Genomic DNA, 23,482 nt, shown 5'->3' on the forward strand with positions numbered 1-23,482 from the left:
TGCAGGAAGGAAAAGGGTCCTCTATACCATGTATAGCACATAGTCCTAGGTTTTCACCATGGCACATAAATATGTAAACAGAAGGCTGTTTTAGCCTATGTGTTTAGAAAGGAAATCAATGAGTACGTTGTGAAGTTGGAGGGAACACATCTATGTGAAGATCATGGATATATGGAAATAAATTATGAAGATTCCTACATCTGGCTGCCTCAGATCTCCTCAAGTTTCTCGTTCCTGCTGCAGAGAGAGGAGACTGCAGAAGGAGATAGTCCAGTTAGTTTAGTCCTGGCTTGGATGATTGTGGGAAAATAACTCAAGTGTGCAGTTATTTCTCTCTGTCTTTCCCTCCCACTCTTCCTCCTCCCATCTCTCCTTCCCCCTCTCTGTCTTGTGTGTGTGTGTGTGTGTGTGTGTGTTTGGCAACCTTACCTCCTATATGTGCAGCGGATATGCATGAGAACACCTATGTCTTTCAAAATAATAATCTCAGAACTCTATCTATTGAATGCAATATCTTATTTTGACTTATTTTCCTTTGATTTCTTCTTTATATCAAAATAGAGATAGACAGTGTTAAAATCTGAGTTGTGATTTTATTGTTCATTGATTTCATTTCAGGACAAATGAGCATCATGATGAAATATTGACTTAAATGAAAGGCCTGGGTCAGCAAGGCTCAGAAGCACTGGCTGTTTCAGGCTTATTTCTAAAACCCCAAATCGTCACCCAGCTCTAATGGTTTCGATTCTAGACAACAGACTCCAGAGTTCAGGCTTTTCCCCTCTGTCAACCGTCTGCCGACCCATGTCCCCTGGTTTCCACTCACAGCTCGAGGATGGACACATCTGGAGGCTTCTGAGAGAGGTCTCCAGGTAGAAGGCTTTTGGCAGATTTCTCCAGGCTAGAGCCATCTTGTTCCAGGTAGGAAGCAAACTCCAAAATCCTGTGGAAGCAGGTCAGTGGGAGGAGGGCTCTAAATGCTGGCTGACCTGCTGGACTTTGCTATTAGAGGAGGAGGAGGCTTTAGCAAGGGAACTGTTGACTGGTGACTGCATGTGGACTTAGGTAAATCCCCAGAGCCGGACTGTGTTAGAAACAGTGTCTCTAAAATAAAGAAAAGCAGTAGAGAAAAGATGGGTGGCAAAGGGAACTTGGAGCAGAGGAAAGGGAAAGGAAGATAAGGGAGAGAGAAGGGGGGTTGAAAAAAAAGATAAAATAAAGTTCTCCTGGGCTCATTTTTTTTTCTTTTCTCTTTTGGTTTTTTGAGACAGGGTTTCTCTGTAGCTTTGGAGCCTGTCCTGGAACTAGCTCTTGTAGACCAGGCTGGCCTCGAACTCCCAGAGATCCGCCTGCCTCTGCCTCCCAAGTGCTGGGATTAAAGGCGTGCGCCACCACTTCCCGGCTCTTGGGCTCATTTTGTAAGCCTGTATTCCACCAGAATGAGTTCAGAAACTCTAGAAGGGCAGTAACAGAGATATAAAATGTTTATATCCAAAACTGGGTTGGTATAAAATATTCCTCACATGTCCATGCCTTTGAACACTTGACCCGAAGCTGGCAACACTGCTATGGCAAGTTATGGAACCCCAGGGACCTGGAAGGTAATTAGTAGATACGGGAGCTTAGCATGGGAGTATTTGGCAGACTATCCTTCCAGCCTAAGCTGTGTTCTTCCTGGTCATTGCCGTGTAACAAACATGTATGTTCCATGCTGCCACTGCCACAGACCAAGCTGGTCCAGCCTCCTTGCCACCTAAATCCCCATCATGACTGACCATATTGTCTTGCACTATGAGTCAAATATATCCTTCCTCCCTTACCTTGCTTTTTGTCAGGTTTTTAGTCAGAGTGACAAGAAAAACAACTGATACAGCAAACTGGTTGAGAAGTGGAGGGGTAGGCCACAGCTATCATAAACTTGACCATGTGGCCTGTGGGTCTTTAGGATTGCATTGTTGGAGGAATGTGGAAGACTGCGATTGTGGTCTAGAGTAGCCATGGAATGGTTGTCAGTGTAACCCAATGGGGCGTTATGGTAGGATTTCAGAATGGGAGTAGGAATATGGGCAGTAAAGACTCATGAAATTTTGGAGAAAAACAAGGATGAAATTGGAAATTGGGATCCATGCTATGTTCTAGCAAAGAACCTGGCTTTGTTCTACTCATCCAGAGATCTGAGTGATGTTAAATTAAAAGTTAATGAAATAATTTTCTGGGAGACAGACTTTCAATACAGCACAGTATTTGTGCTGTGGCACAGTTACTGCTGCCTGCTTTAGCCAGATTTACAGTGATACATTTGAGAAGAAAGTGGAACAGAAAGATGTGGAAAACGTGTAGCTTGGCGATGAAAGAAGTGCAACTCTTTAGTAAGAAAGTGGCTGTGGCCAAAGTGGTGTTAAAGAGCTTAGTGCAATTAAAGAGATACTTTATATTCTGCCTGAGATAGCAGAAGTGATACCTTGTAGGCAAGGCCTGGCTCTTGGGCATCCTGTTCTAACATGGCTGGGTAGGTAAATGTTCCTCCTGATACGGGGAAGCAAGCACCCCGAGACCACAGGAATCCAGCTTCAAGAGGGGAATAAACTGCCTCTCAATCTGGCTGTAGAATGTCCTGCCATTTATGTGGCGCTGTTGTACAGGCATGAAAAAGTGACAAGGTCATAAAAGCTTGTGAGACAGTTCCAGAAGAAAAGCTAATGAGGTGTGGAAACCTGCTGCCTCTCATATCCCGTGCAAGGAGGCCATGTGAGGCTATTGAATGAAGTTGTGAAGGTGAAATATAAGTTGCAGTGGAGAAGCCAGGATGTTCAAGATATCAGGAACACGTGGGCACCAAAGAAATCTGCAGGCACTCAAATGAAGCGAGCACAAGAGAGCTTACATTTGCTTCAGGTGGGATGGGTCTAGTCAAGACAATTGTAATCTAGATGCTAGACAAGGAGCTTCAGGATTATTTCGTGTTTTTCTTGCTGGGTTTCTGCGTTGCTTTGGTCCAGTCTTTTCTTGCAATGTCTCTGTACTTACTTCCCTTTGGGAGCAGGAATGCTCACTATATGCCACTGCACTTTTTTTTTTTTTTGCATCAGAATTGCTTATTGTTAAGAGATTGTCTGAATCACAGACCAAATTGGTGGTTTTTGAGCAGTGTTAGAAGGTAGCAGAAGTGGTGTTCTGAAGGCAGGACCTCACTCTTTTGAAGTTTGACCAGATTGATTTGGGATTATGAAAAGCTATGAGCCTAAGAGGATCAAAGGTGGTAGATTATGATTTCCATGGGAAACACCTTCCAAACAGGCTCATGTATTTAAAAGCTTGATACCTAGCGGTGACCCTAGGGAGATTATGAAACCTTTATCTATGGAGCCTTTATTGTAGACTTATGACCAAGATGGTGAAGGCTGATTGTTTGTAGCACTTAATAACCAATTATCCCATACCCTATTGGCACAGACAAAGTTTGTCCCGTCTCCATGCATGTCTTCTTCACCATGATGGACTGTACTCTTAGATCTGCGCCAATACAAATCCTTTCCATCCTAGGTTGCCTCTGTCAGGATTTCTATCACAATGACGGGAAAGTGACTGAGTACAGAGGAACAACCAGGACTTGTTTGAAGAGGTCAAGGATTGAGAAACTGGGGGTGTCGATAAGAAAGACAGAAGGATTTCTATTTCCATCCATTATAATACATGAACTGGCTTTGTGGGAGCTTAGCCTGTTTGGACGCTCACCTTCCTGGACCTAGATAGAAGTAGGAGGACCTTGGTCTTCCCGCAGGGCAGGGAATTTGGACTGTTCTTCAGTATCGAGAGGGAGGGGGAATGGAGTGGGGGGAGGAGAAGAGGAGTAGGGATAGGGGGAGGGGAGTGGGGGGAGGGGGCAATATTTGGGAAGAGGGGGAGGGAAATGGGAAATGGGGAGCAGGTGGAAATTTAAATTAAAAAAGAATAAAAATAAAAAAAAGAAAGACAGAAGGAGACTCAGCATAAAGAAATGAGAAAACTGTTTTAGTTGGATGTACTATTCATCCCTGTATTCCTACTGATCTGGGGGATCAAGTTCAGAAGAACACAATTTTAAGGGCAGTCTTGGTTATATCATGAGTTCAAGACTAGTTTGGCAACTTAGTGAGGCTTGTTTCATAATAAAAATAAAAGGGGGCTTGGGACGTAACTTGTCTGGCATATTAATGGACCTGGGTCAAACCTAGCATCACTATAAATAAATAAATAAATAAAAATGGAGTAGTAGAGAAAAGATATGAACTATAGGGAAAGAGACATTCATTGTGAAGAACTGAGAATTGAATGGCTACCAAAGGTACTGGATTTGCTTAATACTTTCAGTTGTTTGAATGAGTTGGCAGTTGTGGAGTGAGTGTGATGTATTTTTTTTTTTTTTGGTCTTTTCGAGACAGAGTTTCTCTGTGGCTTTGTATTTTCATAATATTTTAAATTTCTTATTCATCAGCCCTTCTACCTTCTACCTTTAATCCCCGCAGACAACTATTTAATGTATTTATAGACCTTTTTGGCATGTATACTGTTTTGGATAAATGCATTTTCATGTCTCTCTCTCTCTCTCTCTCTCTCTCTCTCTCTCTCTCTCTCTCACACACACACACACACACACACACACACACACTTGATTTTTTGAGACAGTGTTTCTCTGTGAACTGTCCTGGAGCTCACTTTGTAGACCAGGCTGTCCTTGAACTCACAGAGATCCTCCTGCCTTTGCCTCTGCCTCCTAAAAGCTGTGATTAAAGATATGTGCTGCCATGACCCAGCTGTGACATTTATTTTTAATATTAATAATATTATTGCTGTTAATTGTTATACTGAGGGTCAAATCCAGACACTTGGGGCAGGCTACAAAAAAAACCCCACCACTTAGCTACTACATATTCAACCTAAATGCATTTTTGATTTATATACATGTATAAAATGTGCAATATTTTTCTTTATTTCCATTCAGGAACATACTTATGTTTCAACCAGCTGGTTATGAGACCATCTCTCCCAGGTTTCTACCATTTAAGAGTGCGTGTCAATGTGTTTTTTAGAGCAGTACCTACAGGAAAGACAGAGACAAATGCAATTAACTTAGAGAGGGAAAAGGGGTGGGTCTGATGGACTCCATCTTGCAGAAAGTGCTGTGGCAAGAATCCTCCATTCTTGTACTCTCATTGAGTGCTCAGGGAGAAATATGTACACAGAGAAAGCACACCACGGTCAGCAAGAAAATCTTTATTAAAAGAGAAGATGTCCTCACGAAGGTAAGAGAGGGTTAACTTGGCAGACAGAGGGGACTGACCCGAGGGCTTTATCTGCCTTAACCTTTCTTCTTTATGCTATTTCTCTCTAATTTGTAGGTGTAGAATCTTTTCTCTTTCTCAATTGTTTTTTCAGAATTGTTTTGAACTAGATATTGTTGATTTCTTCTTGAATTTTCTTCATGTTCTTGTCTGTTATATGACCCTACAAACCTAAGGTAAAGATATCCAACTATTTTGGAGGATATCTTCATTTCTCTTTTTAAAATGCTGACTATTTTTATTTATGTGTATGTGTATGAGAGAGTACCAAGTATGTTCAGGGGCCCGTGGAGGTCAGAAGAGGGTGCTGGATCCCTTGAAGCTGGAATCAAAGGCAATTGTGTATTGTTGTTCTGTGTGGGTGCTGGGGACTGAACTCTGGTCTTCTGGAATAACAGCAAACACTCGTAATTCCTGGGCTATTTTTCTAGCCTTAGAGGTTATCTTATCATGGGAGGTGAGGCCAGAGTCTCTTACCAAGATTCAGAGGCAGGCTAACTGCCATCTGTGAGAACCATCTTGTGTATCTCTTTTTGGCCTTTCCCCCACCCTCCACACGTTCCCCCTAGCTCTATTTCTTATGTCTAACTTACTCCTAACCAAAAGGCAATTGATTTTGACGTATCTTTCAACAACATCAAAGAAATGCTGTTTATCCCTAATGCCTGCAGGAAGCAACAGGACAAGGTGACGACACAATTTCTATGAGTTCAATAAAAATTCTAATTTCTTGCTGGGATGCCAACCTCTAGCTCATATGTTCTGAGGGCTGTAGGGCACATCTGTGTGATGTGGCTCATCAAGCAATGCAGGATAATACATCAACGAGCGTAGTGAACAGACATATAGCCTCTCTCTTGGGCTCAGAGTCTGTCATGCACGCTGTTGGACTGTGGGCATTAGGTGTTGGTTTCCCCAGAGTCTGCCTTGTGCCTCCAGCTTTTCTGCATTATCAATTTTACCTTTGGGAACACTATAAGCTGCAGTCTCCATGACTGGAATTTTATTTTTTTGGGGGGGGGGTATTGTACAACTTGAGGTTTTGTTAAGACACCCAACATGAGGATCTTTCTAGAGTGGGAAGAAAAATAGTTCATTTTGAATAATTCTTAGAGAAGTGAGTGACTATTTCTTTTATTTAAAGGTGATTATTCCGATGATCACAAAATGTGTTTTCTTAAGCAGACAGACAAGCAAAGAGACACTCAAGCCCAGAAAAGCATGAAGGCAGTGGGAGGGAGAGAACCTCCCACTAGTCACCCCCAGTGGTTGCTTGCATCTCTGGGTCATAGATCAGGATGGCCAGTAACAGTTAGCAGTTACTCTTTGAGATGGCTGATAGCAGGAAAGCGCTGATATTTCAGAAGCGACCAAAGAGAATGTTAAAAGAAAAGAGACAGAGACATAGATGGACAGAGACAGAGAAAGACACAGAGAAAAAGAGACAAAGACGTAGAGAGAGACACAGAGAGACAGATATCACCATGTGAAACAGGAAGAAACAGGATGACAGAAAGCAGAGACTGAGCTAAAAGAAAGCAAGTGAGTTGTTCAGAAAACACAATTAATACAGATCTCGTTACTGAGCACATTTGCAGTCTATCCAGGCTGGTGTCCTGGAGACTGTACAGATTATTGGCACTGGGAAAATTCTGTCTTGTTCTCAGCATTTGGTCACAGTGGCGGTGGAACGCATTTTGAGAGGCTCTCATCTGAGTCTTGAGTTTCAGGAGTCAAGCATCCCCGCATTGTCCAGTTTATGGAATCGTCCAGGAAGGGCCAGGCGCCGATCCACCTTGTATTTGCTTGGAGAGCCAGTCTAGTTACGGGAGAGAGACTGAGTCAGAACCATGGGAGGCTCCTTTCAGTAGGAAGTCAGAAGGACTCACAGGGCAGACTGCTTTTCATTTCATTTTCAGTGATTCATCAGTGTTGTTAACTACCAGAGCGCCACAAAGGGGAATGAGTGACAGCAAGTGATTATCTATGGGAGCTGAGTTAACTAAAACTCAGAGACCCAAAGGATGGAAGATGGAAGTGTTCTATAGGCATTGGTTGCTGCATCGGTATGTGGCTTCCCTGCCACAAGAGCAGTTAGATGTGATGAAAACTTGGGATAATTGGCCAAAGGCTTGTAGTTCACCCCATCTTGTTCTGAGAAACTGGATATCTGAGGGTAATTGTAGCTGCCTCTGCCCACAAACCACACTGAGACGTACAAATTCAGATGCAGAAATACAAGGATTATGATAAACAAGGTAACATGACTCTTTGAAAGAGTGAAAAAATTCACAATAATTGATTTTAATGATAGCAAAGTGGGCAAAATTTTAGCCCCAATGGAAAAGAATGATGATAAGAAGCACCAACAAATTCAAAGAAGACATAAATGAACTCCCAAACAAATGAATAGAATATCAATAAACTACTGGGGAAAATGAGGACAATCACGCACATGGAAGACTTCAACAAAGGACTAGAAAGTAAGAACAAGCAAATTGAAGTCCCAAAAGTGAAAAGTTAAGTAAACTAAATAGAAACTCAGTTAAATCTTCGCCAGTAAAGTAGATCAACTGGAGGGTAGACTATCAGAGCTCGAAGACAGAGAAATAGAAATATTCAGATGATAATAAAGAACATAAGGAAAGTAAAAACAGATACTGCAAGACTTCTGAGACACCATTAAAAGGCCAAGTTTATGATTTAGAGAAAGAGGAGAAGCAGAGAGTAGGTACAAACTAAAGAGACAGAACACAATTTAAGTAATAGAAAAGAATTTCCCAGATCCTGGGAAAGAACTGCACATATGGATACAAGAGGCTACGAGAACCCTGGACACACGGGTTTATAAGCAACATGGTGCTGTCTTGAAGCTTTCCATAGCTTCCTCTTCCTGTGTGCTTAGTGTTTTAACTATAATACAACATGGCTCTTCTCCCTTTCCTGTCCATCCTTATTTGTGGTTCTCAAAGTCTTCACAACCTTGAGATTATGGGAAAGATCGAATCTCATTAGATGAGTAGACAAGTCAACAAAGATAAGAAAGGGCCAAATACCACAAAATAGTCAGCAAATTGAAGATATTAGTATATAGCTTCTAGTTCTAACTGATGTTAATGGTATCAAGTATCCAATTAAAAGACCCAGACTAGTCTACCTATCACCATCCCCCAAATACAACACAACAAAATGATTCGATTGCTGCTTCCTAGGTGTGCACCCTAATTGGCCAAGAAAAACACAGACTAAACATAAAAATATAGAAAAGATATCCCCAGGCAATAGAACCTGAGAGAAAGAAGGAGAATCTGCACTCACTTATAGCTAACAAAATCAACTTTAAAACAAAATTAGTGAGAAGTGATAATGGAGGTCACATATTTTATAAAGATAATGGAACAAATCTGTCAAGAGTATTAATGATTATAAATATGTACACACAAATATTCAGCAACCCAGTATTATAAAACAATACTATTAGTTTATAAAAACACATAGGTATTGTTACTATCAGACAATTTAAAATAAGCATAATTGACACATTAGTAATACTGCATGGTTTTAACACCTTATTACCACCAATAGATGTGTCATTTAGAAAAGAATAAATGTAGGAACACCAGAGTAAAATGAAATTGTAGATCACATAGACTTAACAGCTGGCTGGAGAATATGACATCTGAAGACTCAGAATATATATTCTTTTCTGCATCCCACAGAAATTTATCAAAAATAGATATTTTAGGGCATAGAACAAATTTTCTTAAATACAGTATTACATATTTGTGTTAATACTCATGCAATTTAGTAAACTACCCAAGACAGCTTTTCACACAAAGGGAAGATCTGAGCCATTTTCTCATATTCTTTAATAATACTCCATTATGTATATTATTTAATTCTGGAAAGTGTTTTGCCACTGTCTTAGCCCATGTAGGCTTATGTGAAAGAGACCAAGTAATTTATGGAATAGAAATATATTTCTCACTATTCTGGAGACTACAGAATGTTGGTGGAGGCTGCTCGTTTGTTCCCTGCTTCCCAGACCCGAAAAAAATCACTCAAAAATTACTTCATTTGCAAAACTGTTTGATCAATAGCATAAGTGTATTTCTAGCTAGCTCTCACATCTTAATTTAAACCATTTCTATTAGTTTATATTTTACCACGAGGCTCGTGGGTTTACTGGTAAGGTTCAAGCGCGTCTGTCTCCTGCAGTGGCTAAATACATCTCACTGACTCTGCCTACTTTCTCCCAGAATTCAGTTTAGTTTTCCTGCCTAGCTCTATTCTAACCGATCACAGGCCAAAGCAACTTCTTTATTCATAAACCAATAAAAGCAACACATATACAGAAGAGAATTCCACATCAACAGAATCCAAGAGAATGCACCAGCAGCCTTTTGAACAGGTTAAGGTCACAGTCCTCACGTGGTTATTTTTATGTATGCTTACACAGAAATGGGTTAAACAGACACCTTAGAATGTCTCTCCTAAAGGCACTAATCTCAGGAGAATGCCATTCTCATGAAGTAACCATCTATAGACTATCATTTCATGCATGAAGGTTTCAATACACAAATTTCAGGAGCGATATGATAGCTCAGACCATGACAGTCGCTATTATTTCCAATACTCTGTTCTGTCTTTGACTACTGATATTTGAATTACAGTTTGTCACACCTTTTTGAAATTATTCTGTGGTTCTTTGATGGTATTATGCTCCCCCCTTTTTCTAATTGCATTTTAGTTTGGGAAATTTCTATTGACGCAGGCTGGCACGGACCAATTCCTTCCCTCGTTGAATGCCATCTTCTAAAGTCTTAAAGGGACTGTTTATTTCTGTCATGGTACTGTCAACTTTTAGCACTTTTTCGATTCTCCTTTAGAGCTTCTTTCTCTCATGACAGTACTCATATGACATTATGTGTATCCTTTCCTCATTAGAGTCTTCAACATATTCAGCATAGTTATTCAAAATTGCCTGATGATGATAGTTACATATCCAAGTCTGGTTCTTATGTTTGCCTTGTCTTCTCAGATATTACCTTTTATCTTAGCACTTTAGCATCTTTGTGATTTTTTTTCAAATGAAACCTACTGTGTGGTGTATGATAATATCTGAGGTGAAAAGACCTTTAACATGAGATTTTATGTTAGCCTAGTTAGATGTAGGCTCTAAGGAATGTTTTCCATGGCTTAAGAACTAGAGAATTAGAATTTCTTAGGTGTGTTTTGTTTTGATTTGTCTTTGACAGTGTCATTGCTAAGTAAGCTGACCTTAAATTCATGATCCCTTTGTCCAAGCCTCCCACGATGTTCCCTGATGTTATTGATTTTCCCTCAGAATCTTTATTTTAAAATTAGAATTTGGGGATAGCGGGTCTTTTATAAAAATTATCATTTATTATCTACTTAGTGTGTGTGTGCGTGTGTGTGTGTGGTCATATGCACATCATTCATGCGGAGACTAGAGGACAACTTTCAGGAGTCAGTTCTCTTCTTCTTAGGGGATCAGATTTAGGTCATCAGGCTTGGTGGCAACCACCACCTTTGAACTATCTTTAAAGCCTGGCTATAGCTAAAGCTAAAGTTGCACACGGTTGTCCTAGAATCTTATGATTAGATTTTAGTCTTTCAGTAGATACATGACCCTGCAGTAGGACTACACAGTTCCTTTTGTGGTAGAGTAACTTAAGAAACCAAACAAAGCAACACAAACAAAGCATCCTTGCCTGGTATGTTTGTCAGCTTCAGCCTAGTTTTTGAAGCTCTTTTTCTGTTACCTGTTCTCTTTTGTTGCTTCTCCCTTAATTGTGACAGAAGAGTAGAGGGTGCAGGAAAATGCCCTTCCCAGTATAGGACTTTAGCAAGGTCCTTCTCCCTGGAGAACAGCTTCCTGCTAAATGGAAGGTGTTAAGTGCATTTCTGACCTTTTTTTTTTTTTTTCAGCCAAAAGGAAAAGATGATCTAAACCTTGGCAATGGAGGATGTTCTTAAAAAAAGAGAAATAAAAGTTGAGGGGTCATTCTAATTGAGGCTGCCAGAGACTTTCCCTTTTCATTAGTCCATATCTGACCTCCAGAAGTTTGTCAGCATGACTGTTTCCGTGTTCCCGCTAGTGATGGGGTCAGTGGCTTCTGATCCCCCTAAGAGCTTGTTTGCACCTGTTAGGATTCACCCGTGTCTAAGTTTCAGGATGACAATTCTCTTTGCAACATGACTTCTCTGCTGGGTTCAAGGAAAATAATTAATTTCAGTTAGTTTAGCTTCTCACTGCTGGAGTAAGAGCGACAGCTTCCAAGCTTGACCACAAGTATTGTTTAATACGTCCTTCTCCACCATTTTTGTACACAGAATTGCACGTACTTAATTTTCCCCCCTTTGAACAAATGCTTTGGAGAAGGGTTTCTAGGTCAACACGTATGTATGTTGCAAGTGTATGCCAATAAGATAGCATCAGTTTATGGTTTAACTAATCTTTCAAAAAGCCATTTTTCAAAATGTCTTTCATTTGACTTCTGTAAAGTTAAATAATATTCACTGAATCTGAAAACTGGGAGGGTGAGGAGAGACATTCCATCTAGAAAAGCTTCTCCCTCACCCTAAGAGTTCACTGGAATATGAATCCAAATCTTGCCCACGGTTCATTCCAGAATACCAGTTAAATAGATGCTGTCCCTGACTTGTAAGGAATTTAGGGGACAACTGTTTTTAATTGCTCTCTTCTCTGCTCTCTTTGGGCAGATGAGGCCCAGGCTTCCTAATTATATCCTAGGATCAGAGAAGAACTTCTCTATTAAAACAGCTGATAAACGAGGTAGGGGGATAGAGGATCTGTGCTATACCTCCAACTGAAGCTATTTCCAGGATAATGAATTTCTCTAATGCAGAGTGTATTTGATCAGGGTGGGAAATTTGAGAATTTCTCCTTGAAGATAAAAGCTAGATAAACTTCCATGGTGACTGTAAGGGGAGATGGCCATATAGGTTTGTCACTTATTGATTAGTTAAGTTCTGAGAGCAAATGAACTTTGCCTTTGCCTCCAAGGCCTTTTGCCGGTATCAGAACAAGTTCCAGTATAAGGGTTAAATGCTAGCATTTCCAAAGTTATCCTCCACATCTCCAGTTCTTGAGACCTGTGGAACAGAAGGAGAATGTCTTTTTTTTTTTTTTTTTTTAAGTTTTTGGTGAGAGAAAAGTCACATGAAACCTCCTATTGTAGGTGTACTTCTCAGCATTAACGGACTGTGAAGAGCGGTGTGTACGGGGTGACGAGATGACAATTAGAAAGCATAAGGAACCGCAGTGGGGGTGTGGTTCAGAACCATTTCAGGCAATACTGGTTTTCTTGGAAAGGAGCACAAAGTGCAAAGACATTCGGACATGTCCTAGCAGAATGATCAGACTTGCTCTTTTTTACAAAGCCACATTCTGCAGAGACCTGGGACACATTCTGCTTTGGTTTGTCTACTCCAATACCCAAGAGCCCACAAAGTGCACCCATATTGCTTAATTATGCTAGCACAATGTTCATTCAAAGGAAGTCATCCTCCTCCTCCTCCTCCTCATCATCATCATCATCATTAGTTGTTATAAAAATGACAGGCTTCATTCTGACATATATTTTGCTAGACTTTGCTCATATTTGACCATCCATACCCTTTCTTCCTTCTTACTTTTGCTCGTCCTGGGTTCTGTTTTCCCATCTAGAAACCACAAACTACTTGTTAAAGGGCTATTCAATAATGGACATGGCAGAATGACTGATGGGTAATCTCACTGAAGAGTTTGTACTCACAAGGACGTCTTATAATTTATGTTTTAGAAAACTGTGTGGTAGGAACTTCTCGGAGGATTATCCCTTCTCTTAGCAGGTATCATTTCGAGTTCTCTTTCCTTTGAGCTTCCCAATCAAGGCAAATTATTCCTTCTAATCACAGCAGAGTGAGATTTCTAATAATTTTCCCGCTCACTCCTGTCGTTCCTGTGTGTGGGGAGCTGCCTCTAAACTTGGAGGGTCACAAGTTTACAGTGACCTATCTGTCAAGGATCATCAATTAATACCTGTTCTTGTAATGATTACTACAAAATTAGACTGATTCATATAACTCAGGTTGCAAAAGACAAAGAAAAATGTTTTAAATGAAGAAATGAGAACTGATCATATAAAACACACACACATCACAATCTCAATTGGAGATGGTAAATGGAAATCTAACTGTGTGTAATATGGTGACAGAATAAGGCGATGGCAAGAAATTCACTACCCAGAAGAGAACAAGAACACGAGTGTCAGAAAAAAATAGTTGTTATGATAAAGGAATCACTGGGCATCAGAATTAACAGTAAAAGAACTAAACTTACCAGAAGAGTAGTTTTCAACTCATAGGTCATGACCGCTATGGGGTCACATATCAGATATCCTGCATACCAGGATATTTATATTACGATTCTTAACTAACAAAATTACAGTTACAAAGTAGCAATGAAATAATTTTATGTTGGGGTTCCCACAAGAAGAACTGAATTAAAGGGTTGCAGCATTAGGAAGACTGAGAAACACTGTGTTAGAAGGACTGAAAATTTAAGCCAGTACACACTTAATAATATGGCTTACAGATATATAAGGCAAAGGTTAATAGAGCCACAGCAAGAAAAGAAATCTTTAAACAATGATTTTAATTTGTCTGTGATCACCTCAGAAAATTCTATCTTAATCAGCAAAATGATGAGCCTCATAAGTGCAAAAGCCCTAATTTTAAAAAGCAAATTAGAACTAATAAAATTGATAAAGAGACACCACAAACAAGTGATGTTTCCTCAAGAATACAATGGCAAAGAATACAAAGCCCAAATATTTTTCTCTGAATAATTTTACTGTAATAAGTTATTCACTCATTTATGAAGAAAGGTCGCATGCTCATATTAATCACCAAGGGACGAACATAAAGGGGTTTCATTAACATAACCAAGGGTATGCATAAATGCTACATGATGGAGTACACCTGAAAGCAAACATATATCCACAATCTTTTTGAAAGTCAGGAGCCAGGAAGAAGGCACTTTCTGTCTGCTTACATTCAGCACATATTGGAAACTGTACTCCAAGTCATAGATCGTGAAAGACAGATAAGAAGTGTAAGTATTGGAAAGAAGGACTAAAGCTGTTTTGTGAGGATATAACTTTTAAAAAAGAAAATCCAAGAAAATCTACACATTGTAAGAATTAATAGAGGTCATAAAATAAAAGATAAATTTTTAAAAATTGAGTTCATGATTTTACCAAGAAGTAACTGCATAGAATAGGATTTTTTTTTGTTCTTTTTCAAAAGGTGGGAATGACAATAGCAACAAGACTTAACAGTTGCTTAGAAAGGAGTTTCATAGCACAAGCACTACTACGCACGAAAAATAATACAAATCTCACTGAAGGCTCATTCTAACGAAGCAATGGGACATGCTCACAAGCAAGAAGCAATAGCTTGAAATTTCTCTTGGAATTAATATACAGCTTTGATACATAACAGGCTAGTTCCCAGTCCAAGAGTTTAGGAGATAGGATAGTATCCTCTCAAAATTTAGATGATGAACAACTGAATGAAGAGAATGTTTTGTGGAAGGGGGTAAAATGTTGTGGGAATTGATTTGCTAGGTACTCAGATTTTTGTAGGAGGTATAGGAATAATCTGAAAGAACCAGGGCAGGATCAGACAGAAGCACAGATTAAGATCTGTTAAATGAAGGCTAAGACAAAGAAACATAACACAAGCGGGTGACAAATGAATAATTCAGATACGAGATGGATTCATCAGGGAAAAGGACATTAAAATAAATTAATAACAGTATTTCATCTTGTACTTATCAAATTCCCAAAAAAGAAAACATATAACAATACTATGTAGTTTTTTTTTTTTTCTCTTTGGGGGCCCGCCGCCCAACTCCAACACAAAACTTATTTTTATTTATGAATGCCTGGCCTTAGGTAGGCTTGTTTCTGGCCTGCTTTTCTAACTTACATTATACTGTTTCTCTTTAACTACATTTTACCTCTGGGATTTTTACTTTGTTAAATTCTGTATATTCTTTCTTTTTTTTCTTATTCCATGGCTGGCTGGGTGGCTGCCTCTGGCTCCTCTCCTCTTTTTCTCGCTCTTCACTCTTCTCTCAAGCCTAGAGTTTTCCTCCTATGTATTCTCTCTACCTGGCAGCCCCACTTCTCCATCTTCTATTCAGCTATTGGCCACTCAGCTCTCTATTAGACCAATCAGGTGTTTTAGGCAGGCAAAGTAACACAACTTTATAGAGTTAAACAAATGCAATATAAAAGAATGCAACACATCTTTGTATCATTAAACAGATAGTCCACAGCATAAGCAAATGCAACACATCTTAAACTAATATTCCACAATAATACTAGTTGACTAAAAAAAATGGGCAAGCATGGAGGCTCCTACATGGATGGGACAGGTAAATTGATGCGTTACCTTGGAGCTAACAATTTGTCAGTATCTAGGGAACGCTAAGGTATGCTTTTTGTATCACCATCAACATTTATATCATGGATAAACTCTTCAAACTCTTTACAATTGCATACAGCAGATAGAACCAATAAGTGGAAGCTGCTTGAATCTTAAAAATCCCAGTGATACCTGTAAGAATGGCCAAGATCAAAAACACTGATGACAACTTATGCTGGAGAGGCTGTGTGGTAAAGGGAACACTCTTGTATTTCTGGTGGGAATGCAAGCCCCTTTGGATGACAGTGTGGCAATTTCTCAGGAAATTAGGAAACAACTTTCCTCAAGACCCAGTAATACCACTTTTGGGTATATATCCAAAGGATGCTCAATCATGCCACAAGCACATGTGCTCAACTGTGTTCATAGCAGCATTGTTTGTCATAGCGAGAACCTGGAAACAACCTAAATGCCCCTCAACCAAAGAATGGATAAGGAGAATGTGGTACATTTACACAATGGAGTACTACACAGCAGAAAAAAATAATGACAACTTGAATTTTGCAGGAAAATGGATGGAGCTAAAAACCATCATTTTGAGTGAGGTAACTCAGACACAGAAAGACAATTATCACATGTACTCACTCATAAGTGGTTCTTAAACATAAAGCAAAGAAAACCAGCCCACAAATCACAATACCAGAGAACCTAGACAACAATGAGAATGCTAAGAGAGACATACATAGATCCAATCTACATGGAAAGTAGAAAAATACAAGTTCTCCTGAGTGAATTGGGAGCATGGAGACCTTGGGAGAGGGTTGAAGGGGTGGGAAGAGGCTGGGAAGGTGGCAGAGAAAAATCTAGAGCTTAGTAAAAATCAGTTAAAAAAGGAAAAAAAAACCTAGTGATAAAAAAGGTCAAAGTACGGACAATGAAGGCTGATGAGAAGCCAGGGACAATGGCACTAGGTTTCGATCCTAATACATGAACTGGCTTTGTGGGAGCTTAGCCTGTTTGGATGCTCACCTTCCTGGGCCTGGATGGAAGTGGGAGGACCTTGGTCTTCCTGTAGGGCAGGGAATTTGGACTGCTCTTCAGTATCGAGAGGGAGGGGGAATGGACTGGGGGGAGGAGAAGAGGAGTGGGGATGGGGGAGGGGAGTGGGGGGAGGGGGCAATGTGTGGGAGGAGGGAGAGGGAAATGGGAAACGGGGAGCAGGTGGAAATTTTAATTAAAAAAGAATAAAAAAAAAGTCAAAGTACATAGTGATATAAGCCTATAGCCACTTCAGAAAATTCTATCTCAAGGGGCAAGGAGATGAATCTTATAAATGTAATAATCTATAAAATTTGAAGTATTGCACATATCACTGAAATGTGGGCATGAGGTAAATGTAGTTTTTTAAAAGTCAAGGAGTATATATAGCAACTGCAAGATTGTGGGTAACATTGAGTGAAGGAGTAAAGAATTCAGTTTTGAAGAATATATATGATAGCATCTGTGATGTTTCATTGGTTAAAAAAAAAAGATATGAACCATGTAAGGGGAAATGCTGATATTGAGGAAATCTGATGTTCATTAATAGCCGTTTGTTATGTTTTATGTTTTCCTAGGAAATTTCCAGGCATTTATGAAATACTTTGTTTAATAAAAATATGGTTGAATCATAACTGAGATTTTAGATTAAGAGGTAGAGCAATTCTAGGCTAGAAAAAGTTAATACAAGAAAATGTCAATTCTGTCACTAAGATTTTGTGGTTTCACAATCTGATTGAATATCGGATTTGGAAATTCTCTTAATGATAGTTCTTGGTTGTTTCCAGGAGAAGATCTAAGGAACTTCTGGGTGCTTCCAGTAATGTTTGCATTTTCAAGACTTGAATTTGGCAAGTGAATAAAGACAAGGAACATGAGGTCAGTAGAAGAAGATGTAGAACTCAGTCTGTTTGAAAGAATGACTCAGAGTTGATTTGGAATTAGAAGGAAAATAGGAGAAGGTGCTGAAAGATGAGTACAAATTTTGTCTTTGCAAAAACATAGATGAGTGGCCTGAGGTAAAATGTGTTAGCATGTGCCTCAATATTTTAGTGCAAGAATGTCATTCCTCTTTTTTCATACCAAGCCAAGCCAAAGCCAAGTCAAACCAAACTAAACAAAAACCAAGTTCTAATAAAGATTATTAAAGAGAGAGCTTGCTTCCCATTCCATCTGTCATATAATATGTGGTGTAAGCATACAAGGAAACACTTATTAAAATGAATTTAAACTAGACACTTACCCTTACAAAAAACAGTGACTCCAAAAAAAGCACTGGGAAATGTATCACGAATTCACACAATTCAGAAGTACTACTAGTGTTGCTTGTGGAAAACCAACCTACTAGAAATATCACTTACGGTTACATCCTACGTCTTAGAAGAAGCAACCACACTCTAAACATTCCCTGGAGCACTTACAACCTTTTACAAATACATTTATAAAATTCCCAGGTTTTCTTCCATCCATTTATAAAGCATTTTATAAAATACTTTATAATGATGTAAAGAGCACACTTTAATATGACTCTTCAGGTCATAAAAAGAGAATAACGTTTAACGTTCCCAGGGATGGCTGCGGTTGCGCAGTATAGTGTGGGAGGAGCTTACAATAAAAGAATTGTAACTTTAGATGTTAAAAATTCTGAATTTCACACTATCAGGAATTGGCTGGATTTCCCTCGCACACTTTAGAGAAGCTATCACATCTAGTAGGAGATTCCCCCCCCCCCGCCATTCTGTAATGTCCTGGGTGGGTGGGGGATGTTTAATGGCCTTATCTCTTATCTTCTACACACCAAGATGGAAGTTGTGTCTTCCAGTTTCTAAATAGCAGGATGGGAATTTAGACTATATTGTAGGAGGAGGACCACATGGGTTCAGATTTTAGACCTGCTTCTGGCAAGATGTGGTAATGTGAGTTTCTGATATCTCTCAGAAAAGCACACACAAGACATTCATAAAACATGTCACCTATTTTATGGCCTCAGGTCACTGTTAATTGTACCATACTTAATTTTGGTAACAGACAGTCCAAATGCTGCAAGTTAAAAATACTCATGAGCCTTAGAACTAAAGGCAGATGATTCCAATAGAAGCACAGAAAGTCAGTGCTTTTTTTTTTGCCCAAGGCCAAGTTTTAGAGACTGATAGTCACCATGAGAAAGAGAATGTCCATTCTCTAATAAGACAGTGGTAGATGATAAATAGGATCAGAAAAGACATCTCAAACAATCCTAAGCACACCTTATACAGTTCTGTAACACAACATGAGCGCTGGATGATTCTAGAGCAGAATTCCTTGAGAGATAAAGATTATCCATTCAGGCTTAGTCTGATGGAATTTGTTAGAAAAAAAAATGTTATTAATAGTGATGAGTACACTGTTCAAAGGGATTCCATTTACCCCTCGATGGGCTGGTCCTTCCTTAATTTTATCACAGTTCAATGAGCCTCCTTATTCGATCCCCATAAATCCAGTTTCATCTTACTTTATTTCTATCAACTTCTCCTATGACAGAAATGAGTTAAAGGAGGGGAATTTTGTCTTTTTATTGGGACGGGTGAACACAAATGGGAAAATCTTTTATTTAATTTGTTGAACAATTTCTTAATTATATATCGTGTCTTAAAAAGTTTTTAATAAAATTGCCTTAGCCATATAAACAATATTCTTCACATTCCCCCCCCTTTTTTTTTTCAAATAAAAAAGTGAAGAAGGACAAGCAAGGGAAACACATATTTATTGAGCCAGGCACTGAGCTGGGTATTTTCAATAATGACACAATAGAAATATAATGACCATATTATTCTGGGATCACTAAGATTCTGTTCAGCAAGCATTATTTTTGGCATGCAGTAAAAATGATGTGAAAGAAATTAGCATAATTTTTTTGTATTATTGACAATGATTTAACTGTCCATGTTGTTCATACAAAGTGGGTAGAAGCAAATGGATAAGTCCGTGAAAACCAGGAAGCACAATGTGCAATAACCCGAGATTCACAGAGTGAAAAATTTAAGAGACAAATCATATGTGCTTAGCAGTGTATAATCCTTTAATCCAAAAGAAAGAAAGCAGACACCACAGCAGTGACACATAGAAATGAGCCTTTAAAATCAGAACAAGATTATTTCTGATAAATGGCTGACTCTTCCCATGCCATAATATATCTGATGGTTAAATATCAAACCAAGAGGGTATTTATTTCTTGGGAGTCTGGGCAAATTAAATTACAAATTCATGATTATAGATCTTCTAGCAGCAAAAATTCTTCAAGAAAAATCATTTTAGCAACATCAATGCAATTCTGTTCATTTGCATTTCAAACAATAAAATAGAATTAGGGAAGGTGAAGGAAATAAACACTCTACCAGCCAGGCACTGTGTTGGGTATTTCAAAAATTATAATGGCTTTGACCAACCACCTTGAGGTGACTCACTGATAGGGGAAAACTTGCAATCTATGATTTTTTAAAAAAAATTCTGATGACTTACTGTGTGGTCTTTCTGCACTTTACTCATCAGCCAATGTCTACAAAATATCAAAATGTAAAAATGGTTATTCATAAAACTTAGCATAAATCTGTGAAGTAGTGAGTTAGAAGGTTTATTATCAGGTTAAAAATGACAACATTAGTAACCACTTCTAATTTCCCACTTCAAGGCTGAATTTTGCTTGGCATTTTATAGGGAAAGAGCAAGAGAGAGGTAGTGGCAGCTTTGGAAACAGGGAGCCTTATGCTACAGCGGAGTCTTTGCTTCAATATGGCTTTACACAGGGCATGATCACTCAATGAACTGCGTCTGAATTGCTTTGGCTTATACGAGACTCTCACATTGTTTAAAATTATTGATAGAGCACAAAGAAGCAAGTCTCAAGGTGCAAAGAACACGCAGAAATGACATGAAGTAAAGCCAAAGGGTTTACATTTCACTAATTGGTGGATTGTACTGTAAACACATTAGAAGCTCAGGTCAGCTATACAGTGACATACAGTATCACTTATAGACAAAGTTGAAGGAAAAAATCAGAACATTCACAGTTTTCAACAGAAATATATGATTGCATATACGATTACAGATTTTTAATTTTATTTTACAGACATAGACATAACTATACTGAAATTAGATATGATTAGATCGTAAGTCATTAAATAATGATTTTCATTTGTATTACATGATAAATTTACAGCATGAGGATTATATATTTCAATATGGCATATACTGGTTTCAAACCACAAAAAGCAATATAGTGTAAAATAACAGATACTTAGGAGTGTCACATGAGAAATATAACAAATATTCCATCAACACCAGTCCAAAGATAAGATGTGGTACCTTTCATTCCTAACTATAAGCAGCTTAGAAGGAAAGTCATTAGGATGGGGAAGGGAGGTAGTTTTAAAAATTCAAAATACTTTCCTCAGATATTTAGTAAAACAAATGATTTTCAGAGGTATTTTTGCTATATAGTTTTTTTTTTCCATTTTCGATAATGTGGTAAAAAGGCTGTCTTCCCAATTTGCAAAATGTGTACAGACAAACTAAGCCTGTATTTTTTAGTTTATCTAGGTGGGCATAAATTGACCATAACTATTAAAGTTTATGTTTGATAATACAAAGGCTTTCAAATATTTTCTTCTCTTTTTAAATGACAGTAGATAAATATTAATTAGTATGCCAAGATGCCCTGTGAGTCCCTTTGCTCATCGGCTAGACCATCTAGATGGGTGCCGTTCTACTCTACGTGTCTCAGTGCTTTCTAACTTGAAATAAAAGGGAGTGGTGTGAACAGGAGAGCCGTCAGCTCATGGTCTTATGAGTTGTGTATGTCTCTCAGCAATTAACTCATAATTGCATATAGATTTACCATTGTCAGTTAGATTTGAATTAATGCATACTCTCTATTTCGTGGGGTTCGGATATGTCCCACACTTTGGAATATCCTATCTTCTACCCTTTCCCTCCATTGGAAGCTGATACCATGCAGAGCTCAAACCCAAAGTTACCTTCTTGGAAAATAAAAGACTGAGGAGAAAATTCCCACATGATTCATGGATGGCATGTCTATTAATCATAAGAAAGGATTGTAATCATAAGTAGAGTTTCTCGTTAGATCATAAACTCTGAAGCAAAAAGTCTGTATTTTAAAGTTTCTCTTTAAGACTGTCAATACCTATTCGTCAAGATAGCTTAGATTTCTTAGATAACAAGTTACCAGGTTGAATCTTTAAGCAAGTACATATCTAAATGAATGATCTTACTTATGATCTCAGTTCAGGTTTGTGTTTGTGGGGAAATATAATAATTGGTCTATCTTCTAAAAATTTAAATTCATGTTTATGGGTAATTTTGTTCCTGTAGACCCCAAGTTTACTACTCTACATTATTAATCTTTATGGAGAAGAACAGGTCCTGGAAAGATGGACTGAAAAGGTTTTAGTTATGCAGAATGGAAAGAAGCAGAGACGCAAGGGTTCCGGTCTACCTAACTTGGAGAAATGGATTTCAGTTTTCTGAGTATTTCTACACACAGTCTCAGGCTTTTACTGCCTAGATCGAGTGCATATCAGTAGTGGAATCTGGGCTTTTCATCTATAGTCTTTTACATAACTCATAAAAGTTAACTGAAAGACAGACCTAGAAGGAATCTTAGAAACATCTTTTGAGGGTGTCAACCTACTTATCTAAAGAGAGGAAACCAGTGGCTGGAATCAGAAGAGACCATCATGGTCATGCAGCCTAGTTAGCAACAGTGATGCGACCTAGAGCTGAACATGGAAGGCTCAGTGACTCTCCTTGCTGCATCAATGTTGTGCTTGAGCCAAAAGTCAGAAAAGAAACCCGGTTCAATGAAGTACACACAAGGCTTTCATTCATGGCAAATTGGGGGATATAAATTCAAGGTTATTTCTACTTTTCCATCTATGTGCAGAGCTTCAAAGTGCACATCTTGTCCTCTGCAGGGCTTGGCATACAATTCAGGGTCATTCAAGAAACCATCAACATTTTGCTTCAGAATCAAAAGTTTTGAGTCATGGGCTGGCAGCCTTATCTCCAATCACACTTAGGCAAAGTGATTGACACTATTCATTTTAGTTCTGTGATGATTCAATTAAACTACACACAGAAATTTCTGCATATTTTGCTGGTTAGTCTTTAGATCATTTTGTCATCCTTTTTCTGGCTGTTCTTTTCTTTGTCTCTCCGTTTAGTTAAAAGAAATCCATTTAAGGTAAAATTCACTTTCCAATCGATGCACCTTTCTTCCAAAATGAAGGCTTTTTTTTTTTTAAAAAAAAAAAAGGTAAAGAAAGGCACTTTGTAAAACATACAGATCTGTTTCTTTCTTGTGTGTGTTAGATTGAAGTTGCTGAAGGCAGGCCGAGTCATTTTGCAAATGATGGGACAGCAGAGGGAAGCCAAATTTAAAAAAATAAATGAGAAAGAAAGGATCTAGGTTTCTGTCCGGACAGACTTTCCCCTGGAGCTCAGATCCTTTGGTGGCGCATTAACTGAAGATTCACCAATCCTCTTGGATCATGTCAAGCAAAGCCTCTCCCAGGTTTGAGCTTACGTATGCAGCAAGAGCTTGGCTGCTTCCCATCAGATGAGTTTACAATGAATCATTGACCTACAACTGATTACCAGAACTGGTC

The 23,482-nt window shown here is 38.7% G+C and overlaps 2 protein-coding genes across 5 annotated transcripts in view; both read right to left on the reverse strand.

The window, feature by feature from the left end:
* Nucleotides 1–911, reverse strand: part of Agxt2 (alanine--glyoxylate aminotransferase 2) — a 41,128-nt gene extending 40,217 nt beyond the window's left edge. For both annotated transcript variants that reach the window (XM_057789945.1, XM_057789944.1), the window contains exon 1: nucleotides 827–911. In XM_057789945.1, the coding sequence (XP_057645928.1) occupies nucleotides 827–911 (85 nt within the window). The remainder of the gene's footprint in view (nucleotides 1–826) is intronic.
* A 5,538-nt stretch (nucleotides 912–6,449) lies between these two features.
* Nucleotides 6,450–23,482, reverse strand: part of Prlr (prolactin receptor) — a 172,767-nt gene continuing 155,734 nt past the window's right edge. The window contains exons 10-11 of one of the 3 annotated variants that reach the window (XM_057789687.1): nucleotides 20,319–20,355; nucleotides 7,088–7,140 (exon numbers count right to left, since the gene is read on the reverse strand). In XM_057789687.1, coding sequence (XP_057645670.1) covers nucleotides 20,338–20,355 — 18 coding nt within the window. In that variant the 3' untranslated portion in view covers nucleotides 7,088–7,140; nucleotides 20,319–20,337. Of the gene's footprint in view, nucleotides 7,141–19,575; nucleotides 20,356–23,482 lie in introns of those variants that run through there. The other 2 variants (XM_057789685.1, XM_057789686.1) reach the window with 2 other exon arrangements.

The sequence above is a fragment of the Chionomys nivalis genome, chromosome 15 (assembly GCF_950005125.1).
Source record: "Chionomys nivalis chromosome 15, mChiNiv1.1, whole genome shotgun sequence".
In the NCBI taxonomy this organism is placed as follows: domain Eukaryota; kingdom Metazoa; phylum Chordata; class Mammalia; order Rodentia; family Cricetidae; genus Chionomys; species Chionomys nivalis.